The sequence below is a fragment of the Melanotaenia boesemani genome, chromosome 6 (assembly GCF_017639745.1).
Source record: "Melanotaenia boesemani isolate fMelBoe1 chromosome 6, fMelBoe1.pri, whole genome shotgun sequence".
In the NCBI taxonomy this organism is placed as follows: domain Eukaryota; kingdom Metazoa; phylum Chordata; class Actinopteri; order Atheriniformes; family Melanotaeniidae; genus Melanotaenia; species Melanotaenia boesemani.
The window spans coordinates 5,703,522-5,724,483 of record NC_055687.1 but is presented as its reverse complement, the minus strand read 5'-3'; the positions used below and the strand labels follow the sequence as shown (position 1 = coordinate 5,724,483).

At 44.4% G+C, this 20,962-nt stretch overlaps 1 protein-coding gene across 4 annotated transcripts in view; it reads left to right on the top strand.

The window, feature by feature from the left end:
- Window positions 1-754: 754 nt before the first annotated feature.
- Window positions 755-20,962, top strand: part of LOC121641595 (gastrula zinc finger protein XlCGF8.2DB-like) — a 32,784-nt gene continuing 12,576 nt past the window's right edge. The window contains exons 1-2 of one of the 4 annotated variants that reach the window (XR_006010733.1): window positions 20,194-20,327; window positions 20,415-20,509. Coding sequence is in view for 1 of the 4 variants with exons in the window: in XM_041987825.1 (XP_041843759.1) it covers window positions 9,082-9,942 (861 nt within the window). In the remaining 3 variants the exon portion in view is untranslated. Of the gene's footprint in view, window positions 828-8,938; window positions 9,943-20,193; window positions 20,510-20,962 lie in introns of those variants that run through there. The other 3 variants (XR_006010734.1, XM_041987825.1, XR_006010732.1) reach the window with 3 other exon arrangements.

Here is a 20,962-nt window from a genome sequence, read left to right as displayed (position 1 = left end):
CTCCATTCATGTGAAGCTTCTATGGAAAGAGTTTTGTTTGGAAACAAATACTGAGTTCTATTCAAAACATTTACTAGAATTTGCACTGACTGCTCAGGTTTATCCTTTTTATCTATATTTTCCTATAATTATTTAATCTTGTATAGTAGATTTTATATAGGTACATATTTTGATTGTTTGGCATTCTTATATATTGTGAAATTTTGTAAGATATTGTGAGAACGAGCCAGTCTTTTGAATGGCTCTTTGAAAGGAACGGCTCCTCAAGATCTGGCTCCCTTCAAAGAGCCATAAATCTCATCTCTACAGCCTAAACACCAGATTGATTGGATGATGGGAGGTTTTATACCTCCATCCGCTAGAGGGCAGTGACATCCTGTACGATAGATAGGTTTAACATCCGGGTCACACAGCAAGCATCTTTGATCCTAACGTGAGCGCGTCCGTGTCATGGATGTATTATTATTATTATTATTATTATTATTCCTATAATACATCCATGGTCCGTGTTCAGCGCTGCTTTCTCTGCTGCAGCTTGTGGATAAACTTTGTTAAACCGAACCCAAGTTTTTTTTTCTAATAGCAGAAGAAACATTAAGGAGTTGAGGTGGAGAAAGAAGATCTCGAGGATCCGCTCAACTTCTTTTCAGGTATTTTCTGCAACATTATTTAATGAAAACTTTAAACTACAGCTGGAGACTCCGACGTATCTGGATACTGACTGTTGTTGGTCCGCTGCGGAGACCAGCTCGCGGGGGAGAAACGACGGAGCGGAAGGAGGATCGGACAAAGCCTTGTTATCGAGGCGATCCTCGTCGGGAAGGAAGGTGAGAATTTTCATACTTTGGTGTGATGTGTTTGGTTTCTTAACGGTAATATTCCCGGGAATTGTGTGGTTGTGATGTTTGGAGCTTAGTGAGGTTCAGTTGTAGGTGCGGCGGAGTGGTGGCTCTGTGGGGTTAAAGTGGGTTTGAGTTGCGGTGGAAAATGTTTTCTTTACGTATTTCTCTGCAAGACTGAATTGAATAACATAATAAATAAATAAATAAATAAATAACGGGTGAAATGAAATACTGTAATATCCGGCAGGACGTGATGAAATAATTGAGGAGTTATCCTGTAAACACTCCCGTTTCCTCTCATCTTTCTCATCCCTCAGACCTGATTTAACCCCACACACATTTAAAGCATCACCTTCAGTCAATACTCACAGAACATTTGAGGTAAACATTAACAGGAACATTTCTGCATGTTCTCTTAAAATGAGAGAAATAATTGTGCTTTAGTTTTTGGGTTTGGTGTCTGGTTGGGATGCTTGTTGATGAGTCTGTGAAGACTGGAAACTGAGATACTGTGATATTGTGTGTATGATGTGTGTTTATAAGATAGTTTTCTGAATAAAGTGGCAGCTGGTGGGGCTTGTGACACAATTATAGATTTTACTGGTACGTTTTTTGTCAAAGAAATAATCATGACTTTGATTATCACGATTATTGTGTTAATTTCCAACACTAAATGTGTAAAACCACGTGGACACTCCTTATAAATCTTTAAGTAGTTTTTTTATTTCTATTTATGCCAACATAACAAAATGACAACAAAGTAAAATCACCAAGAAGTCTGCTGTGTAAAGAATAAAGGAATCCTTCATATTAACTCTGGATGTTTCTCAGAGAAAATGGTTTAAACATTTCTTTAGAAACCCAGGAAAACTATCTAGTTAGCTTTGACTTCCAGCTTTCCTTCAGCAGAATAGCTGCTGTTTGACACAAATAAAAATGGAACGGTGAAAATAAATAAGACCACATATATTGAACTAAATACGCTTTTTTTTTAAAGTCTACGACCACTGCACACCGACCACTAAATACTATGGACCTCATGCAGGGTTGATAATGTTTGAACAGCGAAACTATCCTTCACAAGACATATTTAATTTTTTCTCATCTGTATAAGGTAACATTCAGTGAACGTGTCACTAGGGCTGAGAGGTGTGGCAAAATTTTCATATCGCGTTTTTTAAAAAAAAAATCTATCTGACGGTATTCTTTTTTCATACAAGTGTTCTTAGCAACATTATCTTCTAATAAGAAAATAATCACTGCACTTGATTGGCTTTAAATAGCCCATTTTACTGTCATAATGACTGTATCATGTTGTGTTTTTACATGTCCAGACACAGGACATGTCTACGGTCCGGTAGGACATACCTGGCATCCAAAGTTCTCACCTTCATCTTGAAGCCATCTTTCTCTGTGGTATTTATAGGAACCATATCCATGACGAGGTGGAACGTGATTGCGTTAGTTATCTCGACCCACCGCTTGCTTTTTTTTTTTTTTTGTTGTTGTTTATTGTATGCAGTCCTTTTGGCAAATGCGTCTTGAATGGACGTCTGACTGCTACTTGCAGATTCACCTGTGGATGTGGAGGGTGTGGATCTTAGCTTAAGACATTATTTGTACTCTAAAATGTGTTTATGACTAAGGTGGTGAAGCAAGTTGTTAGTGTTACCACTGCTGGCTACCACTTTTGTTCGACAGTATTTGCAAAAGATAGTTGTTTGGTCCACGTCCGACCTTTTAAAGCCGAAGAACTTTCAAACCACAGACGTGGCTCTTCTTTTTGGAATTAGTTCCTCTACAATGTGTGCTTCACCTTCAGGGTTAGGGTTTGTAAGCATGCACGTGTGAACGTGAACATGCATGTGTGACCATGAAACAAGGATGAAACATGTGCTTGCAAGGGGGCTGTGACCATGCCGCACCCCGAAGCATCAGGGGGAGACAGGGGGGAGCCCGAGCCCCTAAAGGACCAGCAGGTCCACGGACAGAGTCCAGGACAGCCAAAGCAGAGAGAGCAGCGGCCCCACTCAGCCCAGAGGAGAGGGGCCCCCAGACCGGAGCCCCCGGCGCGATGGGGCAGGGGCACCGAGCAGCCCAGGATGGTGAGCTGGCCCAGCGGAGGGCCGTACGGAGAGTGGGCACCCCACAGATCCAAGGGCCACCTATACCCCCCGGCAGAGCCCCGCCCAGGAACCCGACCGACCCAGGTAAAATCACCGTGGGCCATGCCAACCCAACACCAAGGCTAGGTACCCCAGCGACAAGGACATGTCCCTCCCAACCAACCCTCCCATCCACCAGCCGGCCCCTTTACTGCCCCCAAACCCCCTCTCTGCCCCAACCCTTAACCCAAAAGAACACAGCACTTCGGTGACTTGGAGCTACTTTGGTTACAAGAAAGATGATTTGCTCCAAACGCATGTACTCTGCAGGACATGTCGAATGCTTGTGGTAACCACCAGGGGAGGGATGCGCCGATCCACATTTCATTTACTTCCGATCCGATTCCGATACTTGAATTTGGATATTTGTCAATACCAATACTATTATATACCAGAGTTCTATTATTGTTATTTTTGTTTGTTTTTTTTTAAATATGAGGCTTTAATAAACTTCTGTTTTCAAGCAAATATATGTACCAATGCATGTCCCAAAAAGGTAACTTGAAGCATAAGGTCAGAAAACAGGAAAAATTCCATCCTGAAAATAATATGCAACTGTAAAGTGATATTTATTAAATTTCAAGACAGGATTACTAGATACTACATACTAGTGCAATATACAAGATAAAAAAATAAAACTGTCATATAAACACCACAGATCACCACTATGCAGCAACACAGTTTTTAAGTGTCAACATGAATAAAAGGGGTAAAACTTAAAGACTACACCTCTCCAAATAAAATACAAACACAAATCAGGTACACAGTTTTCAGTCTGGTCATGAACGTCGTATGCTCCAAATGCAGCTGGGAGCTGCGCCGAAAGTCTGCGTAGCACCTGCTGCTCATTGGGAAGAGTAAATTATGTTTATTCATGTCAGTCTCTAAAAGTCTCCAATAATACCAGAAAAAGTTGCTAGATTTGTCATTAGTTGCTTTTTTTAAAAAAGTCGCTAGAGGGGTCTAAAAACTTGCTAAATATAGCATCAAAGTTGCTAAGTTGGCAACACTGAGGAATAATAAATTTCTCAGAGACCCGTCTCTTTTCACACATAAGCCAAACCCTTCCCTGCTGCAGCGGTGCGTCTGATGTAATCAGGAGAGAGCGGGAGAGTTTATTAAAATGAAGAGACATTTTCTGTCTGGAACTTAGGAAAGAAGAAGAACCGACGTATCTCTTTGTCTGTCAAAACTCATACAGATGGACAGAACATCGTGAGTCTTGGACGGGAAACTGCTCCCAAAAGACAATGAGATAATTTTTATTATTATTTTTTTAATAAATGCAGTTTTTGCCCGCGACCCGTCATTGAATAAGCGGTATAGAGAATGAATGAATGAATGAATGCGGTTTTAATTTATGCAAGACAGCAAAAGTGAGACATGCTTTCTGACTTTCTTTACAAACGTAAAGCATAAACTGGGCCTTCTTCTGCCTCTGGTTCGGTGAATCTTGGTCATAGGGAGATGAAACTTCCAGCTGTGGAAACTGTGAGACGTGAGCTTTCAGTAGAGGAGTCGTTTCATGTTCATGGGGAGACATCATCTGTGTTTACAAATTTTTCGGACTTTGTGAACCTGGTCTTTGAATTGTTTGTTGTCTTAACTGTGTTTGGTGGTCATAGAAATGGTTTTGCTGAGTAAAAGCTGAGATTCTGGACTTTCTGTGGATACCACACATGTTTACAGTTACATCTACAGACCTGACGCTACACCCAGAAATGAGATGTTAACCCCTTAACTCCCGGTAGCGGAGGCTGCAGGTGAAGAGGTGTTAAGCTAAACAGTCAAGCTAAAAAATGAAAGTTTAGAGAATTTATAAGCCAAAAATCTGGATAATGAACCACTAAAGGTGCATGGATGGAAGTTATTGTGCATATTGTGAATATTTCCCTCTCCTCACCATCTAGAAGCTGTGAGATTCTAATCCTGCTTTCTGTCTGTTCACCTGATGCTGATATTCATCACATATTGTTCCATCTGTGTTTAGAAGGAAGCAGCTTCACAGCTTTAAATCCATCCTGCTGACTTTTTTGCCTTTTAGTTAGTAAATCCTGAACATTTCATCCTTCTTTCTCATTAATATTTGATTTATCCATCCATCCATCCATTTTCTTCACCTTATCCAGAGTCCGGTCGCGGGGGCAGCTGCCTAAGCAGGGAAATCCAGACTTCCCTCTCGCCGGCCACATTCACCAGCTCATCCGGAGGGATCCAGTGGCGTTCCCAGGCCAACTGTTAGATGTTTTCCGTCCACCGTGTCCTAGGTCTTCCCCGGGGCCTCTTTTCGGTGCGGCATGCCCGGAACAACTCACCAGGGAGGCGTCCAGGAGGCATCCTAACCAGATACCCGAGCCACCTCATCTGGCTCCTCTCGATGTGGAGGAGCAGCGGTTCTACTCTGAGCCCCTCCTGGATCACCGAGCTTCTCACTCTATCTCTAAGGGAGAGCCCAGCCACCCTACGGAGAAAGCTCATTTCGGCCGCTTGTATTCGCAATCTCGTTCTTTCGGTCACTACCCACAACTCATGACATAGGTGAGGGTAGGAATGTAGATCGACCGATAAATCGAGAGCTTTGCCTTTTGGCTCAGCTCATCACTGCAGACACCGCACCGATCCGCCTATCGATCTCCCGCTCCATCCTTCCCTCACTCGTGAACAAGACCCCGAGATACATAAACTCCTCCACTTGGGGCAGGACCCTCTTGCAGACCCAGAGAGAGCACTCCACCCTTTTCCTGCTGAGGACCATGGTCTTGGACCTGGAGGTGCTGATTCTCATCCCAGCCACTTCACACTCGGCTGCGAATCGCTCCAGTGAGAGCTGAAGATCATGGCCTGATGAAGCCAACAGAACCACATCATCTGCAAAGAGCAGTGACCCAATCCTGAGGCCACCAAACCGGATCCCCTCGACACCTCGGCTGCGCCTAGAAATTCTGTCCATAAAGGTTGTGAACAGAATCGGTGACAGAGGGCAGCCTTGGCGGAGTCCAACCCGCACTGGAAATGATTCTGATTTACTGCCGGCAATGCGGACCAAGCTCTGACACCGGTCGTACAGGGACCGGCCAGCTGGTACAAGCGAGTCCGGCACTCCATACTCCCGGAGTGCCCCCCACAGGAGTCCCCGGGGAACACGGTCGATTCCCTTTCTTCAAATCCACAAAGCACATGTAGATTGGTTGGGCAAACTCCCATGCCCCCTCATAGACCCCGAAGACGGTGTAGAGTTGGTCCACTGTTCCACGACCGGGACGACAACCACACTGCTCCTCCTCAATCCGAGGTTCGACTATCCGACGGACCATCCTCTCAAGCACCCCTGAATAGACCTTATCGGGGAGGCTGAGGAGTGTGATCCCCCTGTAGTTGGAGCACACCCTCTGGTCCCCCTTTTTTGAAGAGGGGGACCACCACCCCAGTCTGCCAGTCCAGGGGAACTGTCCCTGATGTCCATGCGATGCTGCGGAGGCGTGTCAACCAAGACAGCCCTACAGCATCCAGAGCCTTAGGGAACTCTGGGCGGACCTCATCCACCCCCGGGGCCTTGTCACCGAGGAGCTTTTTAACTAATTCAGTGACCTCAGCCCCAGAGATAGTAGAGCCAGCACCAGCTACCCCAGACTCTGCTTCCTCATCAGAAGACGTGTTGGTGGGATTGAGAGTCTTCGAAGTATTCCCTCCACCGCCTCACAACATCCCGAGTCGAGGTCAGCAGCCCCCCATCCTCACTGTACACAGTGAGCACTGCTTTCCCCTCCTGAGCTGCCGGATGGTGGACCAGAATCTCCTCGAAGCCGTCTGGAAGTCATTCTCCATGGCCTCTCCAAACTCCTCCCATGCCCGAGTTTTTGCCTTAGCGACCACTGAAGCTGTGCTCCACTTAGCCCGCCGATACCCATCAGCTGCCTCTGGAGTCCCACAGGCCAAAAAAGCCTGATAGGACTCCTTCTTCAGCTTGACGGCATCCCTTACTGCCGGTGTCCACCAACGAGTTCGGGGGTTACTGCCACGGCAGGCACCGACGACCTTATGGCCACAGCTGCAGCTGGCCGCCTCGACAATAGAGGCATGGAACACAGCCCATTCGGACTCAATGTTCCCCGCCTCACCCGGGACATGTTTGAAGCTCTGCCGGAGATGGGAGTTGAAACTCTTTCTGACAGGGGACTCCGCCAGACGTTCCCAGCAAACCCTCACAACACGCTTGGGTCTACCAGGCCTGACTGGCATCCTCCCCCACCATCTGAGCCAACTCACCACCAGGTGGTGAACAGTTGACAGCTCCGTCCCTCTCTACACTCGAGTGTGCAGGATATGTGGCCGCAAGTCCGACGACATGACTACAAATTCGATCATCGAACTGCAGCCTAGAGTGTCCTGGTGCCAAGTGCACATGTGGACACTCTTATGTCTGAACAAGGTGTTTGTTATGGACAATCCATGACGAGCACAGAAGTCCAACAACAAAGCACCACTCAGATTTAGATTGGGGGGGGGAGTGGTGTGGTCCTCCCATTCATGCCCCTGATCATTCATTGCCCACGTGAGCATTGAAGTCCCCAGAAGAACCCCCCCCCCCAAAGGAGCTCCTTCCCTGCCAGAGAGGTGACATTCCACGTCCCTGGAGCTAGCTTTTGCAGCTGAGGATCAGACCGCCAGGGTCCCCGCCTCAGGCAACCACCCAGCTCACAATGCACCTGACCCCTATGGCCCCTCCTGCAGGTTGTGAGCCCACGGGAGTATTTTTATATGTATATATATATATATATATATATATATATATATATATGTTTTTCTTGTTGACAGAGTTATTGTGCATGCAGACAATTTATAGGTGTGACTTTAATGAAGCTGTGAGGGAATGAAGTGGGAATTTTTTGTACTGCTTGGTCTTGAAATCCAGCTTTCTTTCTTTTTATTTCAGTGTTCCCTGCAGATGTGCAGCAGCTGTTGCTGATTACAGAGGAGGTTTCTTGGAGTTTGGACAAGCAGGACCCAGAGGAACTATGGCCCAATCAGGATGGAGAGCAGTTGAAGATGGGCTGGTGGAGAGTGTCACCAGTCTTCCAATGATGATGGCTCCTGTGAAGAGTGAAGATGATGAAAAAGAACTTCAGCCTTGGTCATATTTAGCCCACCTTCATCAAACCCAAACTGAAGGTAACACAGAGGTAGAGGCTCCAACCAACAACCCAGATAAACAGATTAAAACAGAAACAGATGGAGAGGACTGTGGAGGACCAGAAATAACCAGTGACCCAAACAGTCATTTACAACAACACAGTGACATAAAGGCTTCAGGCTCTTCTGAGATAAAACATTTGCCACATTTTGGACCTGAAATGGAAAACGAAGATAAAAACTGCAATGACAACATGGCACATGGTTCAGGTGTAAACAATGATGTGGAATGTAACACTGCCAAAACCTCCCTCAGCTGCTCTGACTGTGGTGAAGAGTTTTACTCTCAACGATCTCTCCAGAGACATTTAACAAAAAAGTCTTTGAGCTGCTTGAATAGTAAGAAATGTTTTAGAGTGAAACAAAGTAAAAATAACCAGAAAAGAGTCGACACAGGAAAGAAAACAATTCGATGTGATGTTTGTGGTAAAATCTTTAGTCAAAGATTAAATCTTCGTAGACATATGACAATGCATACGGGAGAGAGACCATTCAGCTGTGATGAATGTGGACATAGCTTTAGTCAAAAGACAAACTTGAACAAACACATGAGAATCCACAGAGGAGACAAACCTTTCAGCTGTGATGAATGTGGACAAAAGTTTAGTCGAAAGACACACTTAAACAGACACATGAGAATCCACACAGGAGACAAACCATTCAGCTGTGAAGAATGTGGACAAAGATTTATTCGAAAGACAAGCTTAAACCAACACATGAGAATCCACACAGGAGACAAACCATTCAGCTCTGATGAATGTGGACGAAGATTTAGTCAAAAGACAAGCTTAAACCAACACATAAGGATCCACACAGGAGACAAACCATTCAGCTGTGATGATTGTGGACAACGATTTAGTTACAAGATATACTTAAACCAACACATGAGGATCCACACAGGAGACAAACCATTCAGCTGTGATGAATGTGGACAAAGATTTAGTTACAAGACAAACTTAAACCAACACAAGAGAATCCACACAGGAGACAAACCATTCAGCTGTGATGAATGTGGACAAAGATTTAGTTACAAGACATACTTAAACCAACACAAGAGAATCCACACAGGAGACAAACCATTCAGCTGTGATGAATGTGGACAAAGATTTAGTTACAAGACATACTTAAACCAACACATGAGGATCCACACAGGAGACAAACCATTCAGCTGTGATGAATGTGGACAAAGATTTAGTTACAAGACAAACTTAAACCAACACATGAGGATCCACACAAGAGACAAACCATTCAGCTGTGATGAATGTGGACAAAGATTTAGTTACAAGACAAACATAAACCAACACATGAGAATCCACACAGGAGAGAAACAATTCAGCTGTGATGAATGTGGACGAAGATTTAGTCAAAAGACAAGCTTAAACCAACACATGAGGATCCACACAGGAGACAAACCATTCAGCTGTGATGAATGTGGACAAAGGTTTAATTACAAGACACACTTAAACCAACACACGAGGATCCACACAGGAGACAAACCATTCCGCTGTGATGAATGTGGACAAAGATTTAGTCAAAAGACGGGCTTAAACCAACACATGAGAATTCACACAGGAGACAAACCATTCAACTGTGATGAATGTGGACGAAGATTTAGTCAAAAGACGGGTTTAAACCTACACATGAGAATCCACACAGGACAAAGACCATTTCCCTGTGAGGTTTGTGATAAATTATTTAGGTGGTCTAAGTCTTTAAAAGCACACATGCGTGTCCACACAAAATAGAAGAAGCATAGTTGCAGGATTTAGCTGCATATCTGTAAACAACATAGCTGTGTTTACAGTGTAGATATGTGCTGGAGAGAAGAACTTTATGGGGGTATTCCATGAAAGTAGCTATAGAAAACGAGACACCCAAATAAGTTCGACTCAAACTAGCTCCATTTTCTAATCGAGTCTCAACTGGTTCCACAAACACAGCTCAGCCTTATGTAATCCAGACTCATTCAAGACAGACTTGAACAACGGTCTTGCACTCTTTCTGTCAGCTTCTGCATGTAAGTGTTGGTAGAAATAAGACCAATCCAATCCAATATCAGTTTTGGCCTGATATTGGACCCCAAATTCAATATCCCAGAAAATTAGAATATTAAGACAGATACAAAAATAGATTTCTAGAAATGTTGGCCAACTGAAAAGTATGAACATGAGAAATATGAGCATGTCCAGCACTCAATACTTAGTTGGGGCTCCTTTTGCCTGAATTACTCCAGCATGCGCCGTGGCATTGAGTCCATCAGTCTTTGGCACTGCCCAGGTGTTATGAGAGCCCAGGTTGCTCTGATAGTGGCCTTCAACTGTTCTGCATTGTTGGGTTTGGCGTATCACAGCTTCCTCTTCACAATACCCCATAGATTTTCTGTGGGGTTAAGGTCAGGCCAGTTTGCTGGCCAATTAAGAACAGGGATACAATGGTCCTTAAACCAGGTACTGGTAGCTTCAGCACTGTGTGCAGGTGCCAAGTCCTGTTGGAAAATTAAATCTGCATCTCCATAAAGGGCTCTAAAACTTCCTGGTAGACGGCTACATTAACCGTGGACCTAAGAAAACACAGTGGACCAACACCAGCAGATGACATGGCACCCCAAAACCATCACTGACTGTGGAAACTTTACACTCCACCTCAAGCAACGTGGATTCTGTGCCTCTCCTCTCTTCCTCCATACCCTGGGACCTTGATTTCCAAAGGACATGCAACATTTCCTTTCATCAGAGAACACAACTTTGGACCACTCAGCAGCAGTCCAGTCCTTTTTGTCTTTAGCCCAGACGAGACTCTTCTGAAGCTGTCTCTTGTTCCAGAGTGGCTTGACACAAGGAATGCGACAGCTGAAACCCATGTCTTACATACGTCTGTGCATGGTGGTTCCTGAAGCACTGACTCCAGCTGCAGTCTACTCTTTGTGAATCTCCCCCCAGATTTTTGAATGGGTTTCGTTTCACAATCCTCTCCAGGGTGCGGTTATCCCTATTGCTTGTACACTTTTTTCTACTACATCTTTTCCTTCCCTTTGCACCTCTATTAATGTGCTTGGACACACAGCTCTGTGAACAGCCAGCCTCTTTAGCAATGACCTTTTGTGTCGTGCCCTCCTTGTGCAAGGTGTCAGTGGTTGTCTTTTGACTGTCAGGTCAGCAGTCTTCCCCATGATTGTGTAGCCCACAGAACTAGACTGAGACCATTTAAATACCTTTGCAGGTGTTTTGAGTTAATTATTTGATTAGTGTGGCACCACGTGTCTTTAGTATTGAACCTTTCCACAATATTCAAATTTTCTGAGATACTCAATTTGGGGTTTTTCATTAGTTATCAGTTATAATCATTAATATTAAAATAAACACTTGCAATATGTCAGTCTGTGAGGAATGAATGTCTACATTATACAAATTTCACTTTTTGAATGGAATTACTGAAATAAATCAACTTTTTCACGATATTCTAATTTTATGACGAACACCTGTACGTTGCTGAATCAGTACATTAATTATTTCCATTAGAACTCACATTTATAAATAATTAATATGATTTAGTTTTTTACTCTGAGTTTACAGTTCAGGTGCACCTACACCTGCACTGACAAGTCTGAAAGAGAATGAGCTTGTTTTGATACTTTAACATGTCTTTAATTTGGATATATTTTAGTCTGGAAACAGCTTTGATTGCTCAGCAGTCATTATCAGCACAAATAATCTCATTGACAAACTATTCTTCATTTGAACGTCAATCTTTTTTTTTTTTTTTAACAACCCGCCTGTTTAATCCAGTACAATTTATAGACCACCTAACCCTCCGTCCTGTTTTATTAGAGTTTTCAGAGTTTTTATCAACCATACATATTAAATACAATAAGATTTTAATAACTGGTGACTTTGACCTTTACATTGATAACAGTCGTGATTCCTACGCCAACGAGTTTCTAAACATTTTAAACAGCATGGGTTTTAAGCAACATGTAACACAGCCTACTCACAACAGAGTACACACCCTGGACCTGGTCATTACCTATGGTCTGTCCGCTGGTGTGTCCTCTGTTGTCAACCTGGCTGTGTCACACTACTACTGTGTGTTTTTTAACATCACCGGTTTAAGCAAACGGGAGACCTCGGTGAGAACTGTGAGGAAACGATATATTACTTCCGAAGTGGCCGCAAATTTTATTAACATTTTAAACCAAACTCCTGCTTAGATCTTACCTGCACCGTGTGATTTTATTGTTGCCCATTTTTATCAACAACCCAGATAAACAGATTAAATCAGAAACTGATGGAGAGGGAGGATGGATGGTGGAAGAATGGTGTGTGTGCAGGAGGATGGATGGTGTATGGGAGGGAGGATGGTGTGTGTGTGGGGGAGTGGTGTATGTTTGGGAGAGTGGGTGATGGAGGGGTGGTGTGTGTGTGTGTGGGAGGATGGGGTACGTGAAGGTGGATGTTTGGTGTAGGAGAGGGAGGACGGTGTATGTGTAGGAGAATGATGTATGTGTGGGAGGATGGGTAGTGGAAGGATGGTGTGTGTGTGTGTGTGTGGGAGGTGTGAAGGTGGAGGATGGTGTATGTGTGGGAGGATGAGTGGTGGAGGGATGATGTGTGTGTGTGGGAGGATGGGGTAGGTGTGGGAGAGTGTATGGTGGAAGGATGGTGAGTGTGTGGGAGGATGGATGGTGGAAGGATGGTGTGTGTGTGGAAGGATGGATGGTGGAAGGATGGTGTGTGTGTGTGGGAGGACAGAGTATGTAAGGGTTGGATGGTGTATGTGTGGGAGGATGAATGGAGGAGTGGAAGGAGAGTGTGTGTGTTTGTGTGTGTTGGTCTGGGGGGGGGGGCAGGACTGGTTCTCGGGGTGTGCGGCTGGGCGCTGGGGTGTGGGGCTGGCCTCTGGCGGTGGCCGTCTGGGCGGGCCGGGTCCCCCCGGGTGGCGTGCTGGCCCTTGGCCTGTGGGGGTGGGGGGTGTCCCTGCGCTCCTGGGCCCGGGCCCTCTGCCCCGTCTGTCCCGGGCGGCCGGTGCCCGGGGGGGTCGGGGACTGCTGGCCTCGGCCTGCCGGGGCCGGTGCCCTGTGTCCGCGGGGCGGCTCCTGCTGGGGTCTCCTGCTGCTGCCTTCCTGGGCGGGCGAGTGGTCGTCTCTGTGGACCGGTCGGGATCTGTAGCCTACGGGGGGGCTGGTGGCCTGGGTCTCGGGACCGCTGGCCTGACTCTGGCCTCTGTTCAAGTGAGGTGGCATCTGCATGATCACTCTGCATGGTCACTCCTTCCTGAACGTCTCCACACAGTCTTTGCGTCGCCATGTGGCCGAGTTCTCCAGCATATCCACACAGGTTTCTCTGCGCGTGTTCTTGAATACAGCAGTTTCACTTATATCTATTATCATATTTTTTTTTCTTTTTTTTTATTATTTCTGTTCTTATTATTATTATTACTCTTACTCTTATTATTATTACTACTACTATTATTATTATTACTATTATTGTGATTATTATTATTGTTACTATTATCAACTAGTTGTGTAATGACCTACTGGCCAGGATGATCTTAGCTATATATGTTGCAAGTAGTATGGATTACATGGTTTTCTGTATAATGTTTTAAGTCCCCACCCGCACTCCCCACACCCTTTCTGTCCCTCTCTCTCCCCTCCCTCTTCTCTCTACTTTCTTTTCTATCTCTCTCTCTCTCTGTCCCCTCCGGTCCAGTCCAGCATTAAGAGTCTGATTTAATAAAGTTTTTCATGTCATCAAGAGGGACTTTATACATGTAGTATAAATCCCTGCTTGATAGAGTAAAATTGCCCAGCACCAGACAGCAGCCAGACAATCATTCTGTTTGCAACGATGCTGGACAAGACAAGTTAAAAAAAAAAAAAAAAAAAAAAAAAGAAACTGATGGAGAGGACTGTGGAGGACCAGAAATAACCAGTGACCCAGACCCAAACAGTCATTTACAACAACACAGTGACATAAAGGCTTCAGGCTCTTCTGAGATACAGGAAACATAAAGCAAGACAGCAACCTTGAAATAAGTGTTTCCAGGTTAAAAAGTTGTTCAGCTTAAAAGAGAAGAGAAATTAGTTCAGGTGATACTCCTGAGCTGATACTGCAGGCCACAATATGTCACTATGTAGTGTTCCCAGATTATTGGCATTCATCCTGCTTCCCTTTCAACACAGGCTCTTGGACTTTAAATACTGTATATTCTTCAGGAATCCTGCATGAACGTTGTGGCATTTATGCTGTTACCTGACAAGAACTCTCCGGTTGCCTTTCGCTTTTTCTGAAAATAATTTAGCAGGCTCATCTGAACTTGCAACCAGTGGATAATGCATTACAGTGTGTATAGGATAGCCTACATTGTTTCTGCTTTCTGTTTTCTAAAGTGACAACTTTAATAGCCTGCGCTTAATGTTACATCGCATCGCGTTTATTGTTCATAATCAGTATCCCCCCCTTCGCCGCGCTCTACATGCTGTGTTCATGTGCAGAGCAGATGTCTGACAGCAGAGTAGCCTACTACTGCATGTGCCTGTGGTTGCTGCAGTGGTTCCTATCTTGCTAGGCCTCGTCATATTGCTAATAAAATCTGAGCTGTATGAACTGATTGATTCTTGCAGCCTGACACCTGACATGTGTTCATTTTATGTTATTGTTTAACCACTTTTTGTTATTTTTACTGGTTTTATTTACTTGTATTTTACTTTAATTGTATTTGCTTGTTAGTGTGTTTTTATAGTTATTTTTTTTTTAAATGTTTTTTGTTTTTTTCGTGTTCAGGTTTTTTTCAGCTGTTGTTGTGTAAAAGTGCTTTACAAATAAAGTTGAGTTAATCATGCATCATAGAACATCCCCAAGTTTAATGTATACAATTACAAGTATTGCATATTTTATTGTATAAAATAATTTGATAATACTTCATTTTTCTATTGAATTTTTTAGTATCAGTTCTTTTATTACTGTTTTTTTCTTTCCTTAAACCACCAGTTTTATTTCCATTTTAAATAAAAACAAACAAAAAACATTCTTTATGTAAAGTTCAATTGTTCACTGCTTTTTCTTTATCAGATACTATACTGTTTCATACATCATACAGAACCTTTTAAACAAATCCAAAACCATCATCATCAACCTCTCCATGGAGCCTGAACTAACCTCTCACTTCATGATGAGCTGTTATTCATGTGGTGAACAGGCCGCTCAAACAAAGTGACAGAAGTTTGTGTCAGTGACATGCGGTCAGGTGAGGCAGAGGCAGGCCGTACTATTAGGCAAACCAGACATTTGCCTGGAGTCCCAAGCCCCATACAAGGCTCATGGGGCCCCCAAAGTGCCTCCTTAATATTGTTTTCACCATACTCATCGTTTTTAAATGGTTTCCAGTTTGCGAAGCTGTTCATCTGTGTGGGAATGCTACAAAAACTGCCGCTTCTGCTGACAGACGCTGTACAAGACGCTCTGCTCGACTTTGCTTAATTTTTACAGGTTTTATTGGGTTTTAGCTGTTTTAAGTCAGTTTTAAGCCTTTTAAAAATCTGAACTGTACAGTCACACTATTTATAACCGTAAGCTTTTAATATTCCGGTTTTATAAAGAACGGTTTTAACCAGAAATCAGAGAAGGCTTGAAATGGCTGCTTCAGCACTTTCCGATAAAAGCCTGGAAATAACAGACAGATCACCGAACCTGAAAGAAGACATCCGGAAGCTATCCGAGGAACTGAAGTCCAAAAACAATCAGCTGAATTCCCTGATGGATGTATCCCACCAGTAGTCGATTCACATAGCCTCACTTAAAGCGGCTCTCCAGGACACAATGACTTGGGACCCTGCTACCTCGCCCTGGCCTTTTTCCAGCTCCATGCCGAAACACCTGCCATCTTGGTCTGAGGTGGTCTGCCGTCCCAAGCGCATTGCCGGTCTGGACCAAGGCAACCGGGACCCGACGGTCATCCCAAAGCTCCTTGAGGCGTTGAAAGCTCCTTAAAGCCACGGTGAAGAGACATGCTGAGACACGCCCCGGGAGTCTTGGCCAGGAGTGCGTCGCCGCTCGAGCTGGATCCTCCCCCTCTTTTCCTGCTTCCACTGCTGCAGGGGCAGAAGTCTGTCTTCCCGCCACCACAGAGACTGCCGCATCACGCTCTGATGCGGTAGGCCGCCCTACCTCGACCTGGAGACTACCGCCGGCTGATGCTGGCCCTCGTGTGCTCATTGTGGGGGATTCTACTAAACCGGAGCTGTTTGGGTTATTGTTTTGTAAGCCAGAAGCAGAGCTTTGAATTAGATGCGGGCTGCAACTGAAAGCCAGTGGAGAGCGATTAGCAGCGGAGTGACATGAGTTGGTTGAAGACCAGGCGTGCTGCTGCGTTCTGGATCATTTGCAGAGGTTTAACTGAGCATGCAGGCAGGTCAGCCAGTAAGGAGTTGCATTAGTCAATGCGTGAAATGACCAGAGCCTGGACCAGGAGCTGTGCCTTGTGTTCAGTCAGGTAGAGTCTGGTCCTCCTGATGTTGTAGAGAGCAAATCGGCAAGATCGAGCAACACCAAGATTTCTGGTAGAAGACGTAGGCAAAAGTGTGATGGAGTCAAGCTGCACGATTATCTGTGGCGGTAAGGAAGGATTGGCTGGAAAGACAATAAGCTCAGTCTTGGACAGATTTAGCTGAAGGTGGCGATTCTTCATCCATGTGGAGATATCAGCAAGACATGCTGATGCTCGCATTGAGACGGTTGTGTTGTCAGGTGGGAACGAAAGGAAAAGCTGAGTGTCATCTGCATAGCAGTGGTAGGAGAAACCATGAGAGTTAATGACTGCACCGAGTGAGAAGGTGTATAGTAAAAGAGAGAAGAGGGCCAAGCACCGAGCCCTGAGGCACCCCTGTTGTCAGCCTATGTGATCAGGAGATTCCCCCTTGTCAAGACACTTTAAAGGATCTTCCTGAGGTAGGACATAAACCATAAGAGGACAGATCCTGTAGAGATGGGATTTATGGCTCTTTGAAGTGAGCCGGATCTTGAGGAGCTGCTCCTTTCAAAGAGCCATTCAAAAGACTGGCTCGTTCTCACAATATCTTACAAAATTTCACAATATATAAGAATGACAAACAATCAAATTATGTACCTACAGAAAATCTATTATACAAGATTAAAAAAATTATAGGAAACATAGATAAAAAGGATAAACCTGAGCAGTCAGTGCAAATTCTAGTAAATGTTTTGGATAGAACTCACAGTATTTGTTTCCAAACAATACTCTCTGCCCTTAGATGCTTCACATGAATGGAGTGTGTTGGACATCAGACTTCTACGATGTCACAAATGTTATTTATTTAATTTTCATTTTACTCAACTGTACTACTTCTTATTTTCTTATTTACTAATTTTTTTTTATTCAGTCATTCTTACCTGGAAGAGGGGTGGGGGGGGGATTGGGCTTGGCGTGTGTGTATAAGTGTGTGTGTGTGACAGTGTGAAAAATTTCATTGAGTGTATTTATTCTTAATCATGTAAATAACTGTGTTGCCTATGGCATGAAAAGCGCTTTATAAATAAAGTTTGATTTGATTTGTTTTCGTGAAAGCAGTGTCAAAAATTTGTATATAAAAAGAATGGCTCACAAATGAATGGCTCACAGCTGTGAATCGGTTCCCATCGTTCATTTAAAAGAGTCGATTCGTTCATGAACGTCACATCTCTTAAGATCCTGAGATGCCAAGCTCCCAAAGTGTTGAGAACAGTATATGATGGTTGACTGTGTCAAAGGCAGCAGACAGGTTCAGCAGAATAAGGATTGAGGATTGACCAGCGGATCTGGCAAGTCGTAGGGAATCAGTAACTGACAGGAGAGCAGTTTCAGTGGAGTGGCCTTGCCTATAGCCGAATTCATATGGATCTAACAGGTTGTTATCTTGGAGGAACTGTGAGACCTGACTGAAGACGGCATGCTCTAGTAGTTTAGACATGAATGGAAGCAGTGAGACCGGCCGGTAGTTTTCAACCTGGGCAGGGTTGAGTGTGGCAGAGGGAAAGACACTGGATTTAAGAGGAGTTGATAATATGGGTTACTGCAGATCTGATTTTAGGTATAATGCTCTGCAGGATGTCAGAGGGAACAGGATCAAGAGGACAGGTCGTGGGTTTTGAGTTGACTAGAAGTTTAGAGACTATGTCCTCATTTAGAGAGTGGAAAGAGCAGAGTGAGGCACCATTAGCTGGTTTGGTAAGGCTGAGATGGTCAGGCTCAGTGAACTGGTTATTGATGGTAGCGACCTTTTCAGTGAAGTAAGAAGCAAACATTTCTGCAGTCAACACAGTGGGGAGGAGGGGAGCGGGTGGTGGAGATAGAAGAGAGTTAAACGGCATGAACAGTTGTCGTGTGTTGGGAACGTTGCGGATCTTGTTCGGTTAAAAAAGCTGTCTTGGCAGCCTTTAGGCTGGATGTGAAAATTTCAAGTTTTTGCTGGTATTCAGACAAGTCAGTGTGCTCTTTTGATTTGCGCCACTTTCTTTCTGCAGCCCTGAGTCCGGCTTTGTTATTCCTTAGAACCTCTGTGAGCCATGGACTGGGAGGAGTTTGTCTGGCTGGTTTTGACGCCAGAGGACAGAGTTTGTCCAGAGAGGAGGCGAGAGAGGAGCAGAGTGTTTATGTAGCCTCATTAACAGACAGTAAGGAGAAGTCTGAGTGAGTGAAAGGAAGAATCCATGCTTGGTCACCCAAACACACTAGCATATGTGACCAGATTGTTGCACGATGGCGGCCAAGAGCGTCACCTGCCAGATGGGACTTCAACAGCTGAGTCATCAACACTGTCTTCGAGAACCTAGACGACCTGATGCAGTGTTTTGAATTCATTCATTTGACAGCACCACAGTGAGGGAGTCACTTGGTTTTCTGAGGATGCTGCAGGATGAGGACTTCTAGTTTTTCCTGCAGCTGTTTCATTAGATGATGCCTCATGTCGACATGCTGTATCAGCAGCTGCAGAAGAAGGACGTTGATGCAGTTTTCCAGAGCTTCACAAGCAGTATGCAGGCAGTAAAGCAAGATGAAATCATTTTAAATTATTCTCAACACTGAGCCTTGTCCCTGGTGGGGTCGGTGGCTGCCGATATTGGCCCACCGGGGGCTGTGCCCCGTAACCACAGGAGGCTCTGGCTCGGGCCTCCCTCTGCCACCCTCGGGGTGGGTCCGGGGTAGTCTTAGTGGTGGGGTGGCCTGGGTTTGTGCCCCAGGATTGCAGCTGATTACTCAGGTCTCTGGGCTACCCTAATCTGCCTCTGGCGTGGTCATATTTGCACGATCACACTCATCTCTGCTCAATCCTGACTCCTCAAACTCTGCATGCAAACACAGTCACCGAGTTGTCCAGTGGATTTATACACAAGCTGTTTTTGTTTAGGTTTTATTTATTTATTTATTTACTTATTTATTTTTATGGGTGTGTCTTTGGTTCTTTGGTTGTAGTTGTGATACATCTTGCTGTTGTTGTCTTGTTTTTTTTTTTTTAGGAACTCCTAATGACTGTCAGCTTAGTTTACCCATAAAATCTGTAAGAAATTCTCTGTTGTGTTTCTGTACAGGTGTAGCAGTTGGTTGTCTGGCGTTAATTTGGATTGAAGGGTCGTTACTTCTATCCACTGTATCTTTGTCTCTACTTCCATCTTTTCCACTTTCCTTTGTACTTCTCTCCATTACTGTCCTTTTTTTGTGGTGTTTTTTTCCCCTCTGGTCAGGTCCAGCAAGATTAAATTTATAAAATTTATTAGCTGACTTTGTTGTCACTTCCATCATTTATTTGTTTGTTTGTTTGTTTGTTTATTTGTTTATAAGACGATGCATCAAACACCTACATACATATGTCTATGAATAGGATGATGGAAACGTTTTATACCTCCATCCGCTAGAGGGCAGTGACACTCTGTTCGATACGATAGGTTTAACATCCGGGTCACACAGCAAGAGCGTTTGACGCTAACGTGAGCGCGTGTGTGTACAACGCAGCGAGCTCTGCCCCAACCTGTGGAGAAACTTTGTTAAATCGAACCAACGTTTCTTTATTAGTACAAGAAACATTAAAGAGTTGAGGTGGAGATAGACGATCTCGAAGATCTGCGTTTCTTCTTTTCAGGTATTTTCTGCAACATTATTTAATGGAAACTTGAAACTACAGCTGGAGACTCCGACGTATCTGGATACTGACTGTTGTTGGTTTCAGTCCGCTGCGGAGACCAGCTCGCGGGGGAGAAACGACGGGACGGAAGGAGGATCGGACAAAACCTTGTTATCGAGGGATCCTCGTCGGGAAGGAAGGTGAGAATTTTCATACTTTGGTGTGATGTGTTTGGTTTTTTAACGGTAATATTCCCGGGAATTGTGTGGTTGTGATGTTTGGAGCTTAGTGAAGTTCAGTTGTAGGTGCGGCGGAGTGGTGGCTCTGTGGGGTTAAAGTGGGTTTGAGTTGCGGTGGAAAATGTTTTCTTTAAGTCTTTTTTACAAGACTGAATTGAAAAACATAAATAATAAGTAAATAACGGGTGAAATGAAATATTGTAATATCTGGCAGGAGTTATGAAATACCCACACTGACGCATCTCAGACCCACAGTGATGTTTTTCACCCTGCAGTCTGTAATGTGTTCGTCTTCCCCATGCAGTAGCAGCAGTTTGGTTTGTATGACTGCACAAACTGCTTTCACCGTGGACAGTGCAGGCTTGTACAGGTCTGACACTTTTACTGGATGCATATTTGATGCTGTAATCCTTC